Consider the following 7,920-nt stretch of genomic DNA (forward strand, 5'->3'; position numbering starts at 1 on the left):
GTTTCCACAAGGTCACAGATCACTTAATGCCCCTTAAAATGTAAAATGGAGAAATTAACAATGGCGTGGTTTAAAATCTGTCTCAGACAGACAGATACTGAATCAAACAATCCCACCCTAACCCCCCCCCCCCCACACACACACACATACACACACATACACACACACACACAAACACACAAACACACACACACAAACACACATCCATAGACACATTCCACACCTGAAACTTTCATCACGTCACATCACAGCATCAAGTAATAAGAGATGTTACATCATTCAAGCCAACAGTGATCTAACTATTTAAAACGCTAAGGTAATATGGAGCAAACTAGGGGATTTATTCATTTTGAAACATGATTGTTATTACATCAGCACATTCAAGTCATACATGTTGCAACTTCCATCTATTCACATAAGTGGAATCAGTGAATCAGTGTCACATCATTTGAGAGATAATGGTTGCAATGGTGGTATCAACTTGATTGATTCATCTGTAACAAGTCGAAACACAGCTTAAGCTCCTAGGAAATTAATGCAGGTTGCAAGACCTGTTATATGTTAATTTGAGAAGGGGTTGGGCCAGGACGATGCTTTAAAATCAATCAGCACTAAGTCACCTGTCACTGTGCATTTTCCTGTCTTTACATCTACTATTTTAAGAGAGAAAGTTCTGGAAAGATGACAGCCGACGTGAAAAAAAATGGTAAGTACACCAGAATTTTTAATATGGGTATCTGATTTAAGTAACTTTATCATCATATCTTGTCTTGTGTGGGTCTCTGCATTCAGTGAGACACCATCAACCTGTTTGCATACATTGTATGTGAATGAACGAATTCCTTAATGTTGTGTTTGGTTACATATGTTTGGGCAGAAGCATACACTTTTCCTTAGTGAGCTGAAATTTCATATTTTAGGAGTCAATGTGGACTGAAATTAAATTTAAAAAATGTTGTAAGATTACATTTCTCATCAGCTAGTTGCTAACTTTGTCTGGTTGTTTGGTGATGAGCAGGACATTTACAGTAGATGTTTTAACATGCTAAAAATGCCAAATGTCTGATGTTGACCTGTGGGTAAATATGGGATAAAACGCTATGCAAAATAAGCTATGGGACAGTAAAGTATGTAGAATTATTCACATCTTTAATGTTTTACCATTTAATATAATGATGCATGTAAAGGCATTGTGTTTGAATCAAAGGACTTTCAAGGATATTCCAGTGCTTTTTGAACACTTCGATTTGCTTAAAAAAAGTCACAGCTACAGAAGATGCACTGCTGGCAATGTTTAATATAATTACTAAACATGTCATGCATCCTAAAAAAAACTTACTTTTATTATTTATTTTAAAGGAGGCTTTCGTGGATTTTTGTTCATCAGTATCAGGTGTTTAAAATATGTAAACATAGTCAGCAGAGTGTAAAGTGTCAGGGGTAGGTGGCGCTGGGGGGGGGGGGGGGGGGGTAATACAAACTCATTATGTGCACTGTGTCTGTACCTATAATTTAAAAAAAAGATTTGAACGTATAATGTAATAAATAATATTTACAAAAATTTTGTACTAACAGACAGAATGACAACTTAATGGCATTTTAATAATTTACAGTATGACTAACATACTTTTTTACATGACCACTCTGGGTAACCATAAAAATGATAGTAATTATATCTGATATGTTTCCCTTGTACACAAGTTCAGAACATGAAAAAGATCATAAAAATTGCATTTAGTCAAAGCAAATTAATGAAATGATTTCTTATTGTCACGGATGAACAAGGTCTTTGCTTCTTCTACTTAGGGATTTGCTATTTATAAGAAAAGTGGAAAGTTACAAATTACCGTCATCAAATAAATCAATTTTATATTAAAGAGTTGATGAACTTTTCATAGCTTGCTTTCTCTTTGATTAACCTGATGTACTCATATTCTATTAAGAGCTTCTAGTCACTTGTTAATGTTTGTATGTTTAATATCTTTCAGTTTATAAGGGAGTGGACCTCCACTGTCAGACCAACAACACTGAACACCACACCAGTGAAATCTCTGTGGATCGGCTGATTGTGAGGCGAGGCCAGCCCTTCACCCTGACCCTAAAACTGACGCAATGTTTCAACCCGGACCTTTACCCGCTCAACATCGTCGCAATGACAGGTTGGTCCTTTATTAAATGAATGAATTAATGTTTTTTTCTGGTTTAAATTATAATGAACAAAGAATGACAATTTGTGTGAATATGCAATTTACAAATATCCTATATTATGCCGACACCAATCCACTCACGCAAAATAACTTGCAACATTTAAAACCAAAAAAGGAATAGGCTGAAGCCCAAGGCTTGCCATTCCTTTACACTAAAATGCAGAATACCAGCAGTACAAAAGAAACAAAAGAAGAGATTTATACTGTTTCTCATTTTCCTTTCTTCGGTTTTGAGAAAATTCTCTATAGAGGCTATTTTTTGTTTTACAGGCTTTTTCCAAACCCTTTGTTAGCCATGGCTTTCCCAAACTTTTGAAATTTTGTCTAGATTCTTTCAACGAAAAATGTCATAGAATGTCAAGAATGTATCTGAAAATGCATCATATAATACATTTGTATCCTCCACGTAAACTTCCTGTCAGTCGTGATTTATAAGTTCTTTCTTAAGAACCTGTTTTTGGAGAAGCTTTTGGACAATGATGGAAGTCTATGATGTCCTACAAAGGCAGAATTTAGTAACTACTGTACATATTTAGTAGCCTATAACTTGAGTTATGACTGAAATCTCACTAATTGGCATCTGATTTGTCATATGAAAACATATAATGTCATAGAAAAGTATAATTTCTGTAAAAACAGACTGTAATATTGTCACAGATAGACAACTAGCTAGACAGGAGATCAAGTGAAGGCAGCTCACCAACCCCTATTCTCAATAGATACATAAAAATATAAACAATATTGTGTTAAAATAAAGATGAACAGGTTCACCAGTAAATGATCAATCAATAATAAATACATCAAAACATTTTTTAAAGAATGTATCCGATGAATGCCTATAGTAGACTTTCCAATCAATCAGAATAATAATTTGATTAAATTGACAATGAGTTTTATCAGATACAAGACAATTTCATTGTCACGATATGTAGTTAATGTGCCTTCAAGTGTTTAGGAACAGGTCGTGAAGTCCTGAGAGTATAAATGTGACACATTCATAACATGCTATGTTGGACATGAGTTCAAATTCGGTGTTCAGATGACGTGACTTGCATGGTCTCACAGCGATTCGGCATCCTGTCTGCACAGAACACATTTAGTTTGTAGATACTATGTTTCCCCTGGTAATTGTCCAATGGCAGTTCTGCATTTTAGGTGTACTTTTCACTAGCCTGAAAACGTCACATTATTTGTACTCAATTTGCATACTTTTGCAGTCAACGCTCTCTGCCTTTTTTAGAGCAGTAGGCATAGAGGAAAACCCAGCTATGTCAGGCTTTGACGACACAGTAACAACAATATAATAAACAATACTTATTTGTAGTGTAAGTATTCCGGGTGTGGCCTTTTTAAGAGATTTGTTGACCATGAGGGAATCACAGTCAGTAAAAACCAACAGATGGTTTTGTTACAACAGTAAATGAATGTCTGCCTCCCTCTGTGTCTCCTCTCCTCAGGAAAACACCCGTCTGATGTTCGGGGGACGATGTCATTCTTCAGTGTCCCAGACAGAGTGCAGGGTTCACCATCAGCAAAGGCAGTGTGGAAGATAGCGCTTCACAAGAGTTCCTCCCCACTAACAGGCCTCTTGAACCTGACCATTACGCCCCCGGCCGACACCCCCATAGGGGAGTACTTGATGTATGTGACGCACAGGGATGAGAAAATGTTACTGGCAACGCCGGTGGTGCTCTTCAACCCCTGGTGTCCTGGTAAGATGTCAGTCTATTGTTATATAGATTGTTATTTTGATATATATTGCTATCTATATCTTCTTTTGATAATCTATGTGCCTTTTGCTGATGATGTACTTTTACTTAAGTTAAGATCTGAACTTATAACATATATTATCTAATCTATTGACCTATCGTCTGTCTGTCTGTCTGAATTAATTCACTCTCTCTGCAGATGACTGGGTGTTTCTGTCTGATGGGGAGCAGAGGCAGGAGTATGTAATGAATGAACAAGGAATCATCTACCGAGGAAGTGGCAGCTACATTTCCCCTATGAACTGGGACTACGGACAGGTACTCACTCACACATATACACACATACATAGACAAAACTGACTGACGTTAAACCCAATGCACAGTCAGACCACAAATGGCCACATTAGTAACACTGTTGTTGATCAACGACATTTTTCTTCTTCTACGTTTCAACACGTGTGGCACGAATCACAATCAGGTACGGCATATCCAGAGCACCCAGGGTGTGCCAGCACAGTTTAATGTTTTATAGGTAATTTTGTGGCCAGTGGCGCTCTTGCATCATAAAATAAACTATTATCATACTTATTTTACATAGTGGATTATCGAGGTTGTGAAAGCCAATCACATTTGCTTATTTCATCCCCTAAACACAGACCTCTCCCCATCTTCAATCCTGTGGAGAGTTTTTTGGAAGCACGTAATGGCCATAAAGATTTTATGCTTATAAGGAATTGAATACCTAATTGTAAAATTGAATCACTGTTGAATACTTTCTGTTGACATTTAAATGCCATTAAATTTATATCACGGAAATTATCTATCTATCCATCTATCTGTTGTCTGATGTCCCAGACAGGGGTATCCTGAGTATCCCAGATGTTCAATTTAGAATTTTATGTCTTATATTTTAGTTTCTGACCTTTACCCGCTGCTGAGCAGTTGATACTATAAACATCTGCAGTTAATCCCAATGTATTACCATAAATAAAATACAATAAGAGCAAAAAGAGCATCTCCTCTTTTCCTGTCTGCTTCTGCCCAGTTTGAACACAACATGGTGGACATTTGTTTGAAGATGTTGGACATGAACAACAAACACTTGAATGGCCCAGCTGACGATGTTTCTGCGCGCTGTAACCCCATCTACGTCAGCCGTGTGGTCAGTGCCATGGTAGGTCACACTGTGTTTTTTAAACATACCTCCACAAACCTTTTATAGCAGCAAAGAAATGTTTCACAGATATTTATGGGCTTTTTTAAGGGACATTTTTGAGTTTTTTGAGTACCAAAATCCAGCAATGATGCGATGCCAATTGAAACTTTCCACCGCTAGATGACAGTAAAAGTGGGATTTTCAGCTTAACTTCTTCAGGGCTAATTAGCAAATGTTTGCATTCTAACATAAACTAAGATGGTGAACATGATACATTATACCAACTATACATTTATATACAAATATTAGAGTTATCTTTGTGAGCATGTTAGCATGCCTAGATCAGCGTTTAGCTCAAATCAATGCTGTGCAGTACAGAAAGAGGCCAGAGAGCACACAGTAGCACAATGCAGGTTCCACATAGAGATGTAAAATATTAAATGTAATGGTAGTGACAATAATAAAAATATGAAAACAATTAGAATAGCAATTCACAGGACTAATAATATCAATTGCAGCAGTAGGTATAGTGCAGGAAGATTAGGTGTGGTAGGTGGCTTGCAACCGCAGATCCAGACTCTACAGCTCCGGAGGTAGAAATACCTGCAAAAAGTGACAGAAGGAGAGAGGACAGTGACGAGGTAGAGAGTTTAAGATGTAATCCTCAATATATATGGCAAGTGTTTGGTGTGTTTGGGTCATTCTTGGGAGGGGAAGAATGAAAATGTAGTTTTGAGAAAAAAGTCACCTTATGATAATTTCCTTGTTTGTCTCAGGTCAACTGTAATGACGACCGTGGTGTCCTGCTGGGACGCTGGGACGGTTCATTTTGCGACGGGGTCCCACCCTTTCAGTGGAATGGCAGTCATGCCATTCTTAAGCAGTGGATAAATACTGACTGCAGCCCGGTCAAGTACGGGCAGTGCTGGGTGTTCGCCGGTGTGATGTGCTCAGGTACAGTAACATCTGACTCTGCAGGTCCTCACACCTGGAACAACATCTGGAAAGATAAATGCTAGTTCTGAAACAATTACTCAAATAATTTATTTGTCAGTTGATGGATTGTTTAATTAAGCCATTCATTAAGGTAAAATCCCAAACATTGGCTGTTACCATCTTCTCAAATGTGAGCATTTGCTGCTTTTCTCTGTTTTTTATTGCTTCAAATTGAATGTGCGTGGGTCTGGGACTGTTTGGGCAATGCAAGTAATTATTACTATTATTAAGTCATTATTTTGACACTGATCACATGACACTTGGATTGGATGGATTTCTGGATGTAACAGCTTGCATCCATAAATAACAGCTGCATTTTACTGTTTTATTTATTTTTTATTTCATTCATTTGATGAACAATATGAAATTAATTAGCAACACACACACACTTACTGTTTTACTTATTTATGTTTATTTTTTAATATTTGTTTTTACTTTATGTATTTTATTTTATTTTATTGTAATTATTATTTAACACACACACACACCTTTAATGATTTATTTACTTATTTAATGAAATGTATGAAACTAATTCTTTGTAAAATTGACAGCAAATAAGTATGTTGACTCAAGTACTGTACTTAAGTAAAAAAGAAACGAGGTATTTGTACTTTACTTGAGTATTTTCTTTTCATGACACTTCTACTCCACTACATCTCAGAGAGTGATATTGTACTTTTTACCTTTATTACATTTATGTGACAGCTGTAGTTACTTTAAATGAACTTATTTGAATGACTCAAATCTCTGTGTGTGGTTCCAGTAATGCGCCTGCTGGGCATCCCCTGCCGTGTGGTCACCAACTTCGAGTCAGCCCACGACAACAACAGCAATCTGGTCATCGACATGTACTACGCCGACTACGGAGTGAGAGAGAAAGAATCCCCTGACAGTATTTGGTGAGACAAAGAATCTACAATTTCTTACTTTGAGAATGCACAGATGGCAAGATGCAGACCAGTGTGAGCTTCAAGTCCATCAAACTTGCACAACTCCAGAGCACCACTCACACCACACTGTTTTATTCACCAAACACTTTCGGTTAGCTTGCTTTATTTCCTTTTTCATTATAGAAGTTACATATATCTGTCATTTGACTGATATATCCATAGGAACCATATGTAGTAGTAGTAGTAGTAAGTATAAAATAGATAATAATCACATGCCATATGTCCATTGAAAGAGCTGGTCGCTGTTATCATTCCTCCTGTCAATACTGGCCATGAAAATACCCCAAATTCCCAAAGTAGCTGTCTTACTTTCCTTGTTTTGTGCAAAAATGCATTTCAGCTGAAGCTAATATAATGCTCTAGAAGTCTGAGTCAACAAATCAAGTAGGCATCTTCACTTAAGTCAGACTGCTGAAGCCTCAAGTTAACATTAGGTGAACTTTAAAAGTCATTTATGTGCAGCATGAGGACTGTTGAAGGTAATGCTTTACTGCCATTAAGGAGAAGAGCAAATATTTGTGTTAGTGGAAAAACACTGTAATCACAAAACTGACAAACGTGTTAGGAATGCATACATGCATCCAGCAGGCACAGTGCAATATTAGCATTTATTCAAATTCTCTCTCCTTTTAGCTCCGGTTTGGTCTCCACAAACTAATCTGGCTCTTTAGCTGCTAAATTATCCACTTTCTTCTCCAGCTGACAGCTAACTATGTCTGCTGTTTGGTGCAGAGCAGGTAGTGTACAGAGGGGATTTAAGAGCTTTTTATTTATTTTTAATCAAAAACAGCAGCATCCTGAGGCTGGAAACGACACTATGAGAGTGGTGAGAGTGAACCAAAAAAAACCTTTTACATATAAGCAGTAATGTGATCCATTGTCAATATAAAAATATTGATTAA

The 7,920-nt window shown here is 37.0% G+C and overlaps 1 protein-coding gene across 1 annotated transcript; it reads left to right on the forward strand.

Moving 5' to 3' along the window:
- Nucleotides 1-203: 203 nt before the first annotated feature.
- Nucleotides 204-6,967, forward strand: LOC119888111 (protein-glutamine gamma-glutamyltransferase 2-like; the record flags this gene model as incomplete). Its single annotated transcript, XM_038698545.1, has 7 exons — nt 204-706; nt 1,989-2,159; nt 3,665-3,919; nt 4,116-4,234; nt 4,962-5,090; nt 5,849-6,026; nt 6,832-6,967. Coding segments are annotated over exons 1-7 (1,013 nt in total), but the record flags the coding sequence as incomplete, so codon positions are not given.
- Between the last annotated feature and the right edge of the window lie 953 nt (nt 6,968-7,920).

This window comes from Micropterus salmoides, unplaced genomic scaffold, assembly GCF_014851395.1.
Source record: "Micropterus salmoides isolate LMB-PRFRI ecotype aquatic unplaced genomic scaffold, ASM1485139v1 Ms_hic_scaffold_499, whole genome shotgun sequence".
Taxonomy (NCBI): domain Eukaryota; kingdom Metazoa; phylum Chordata; class Actinopteri; order Centrarchiformes; family Centrarchidae; genus Micropterus; species Micropterus salmoides.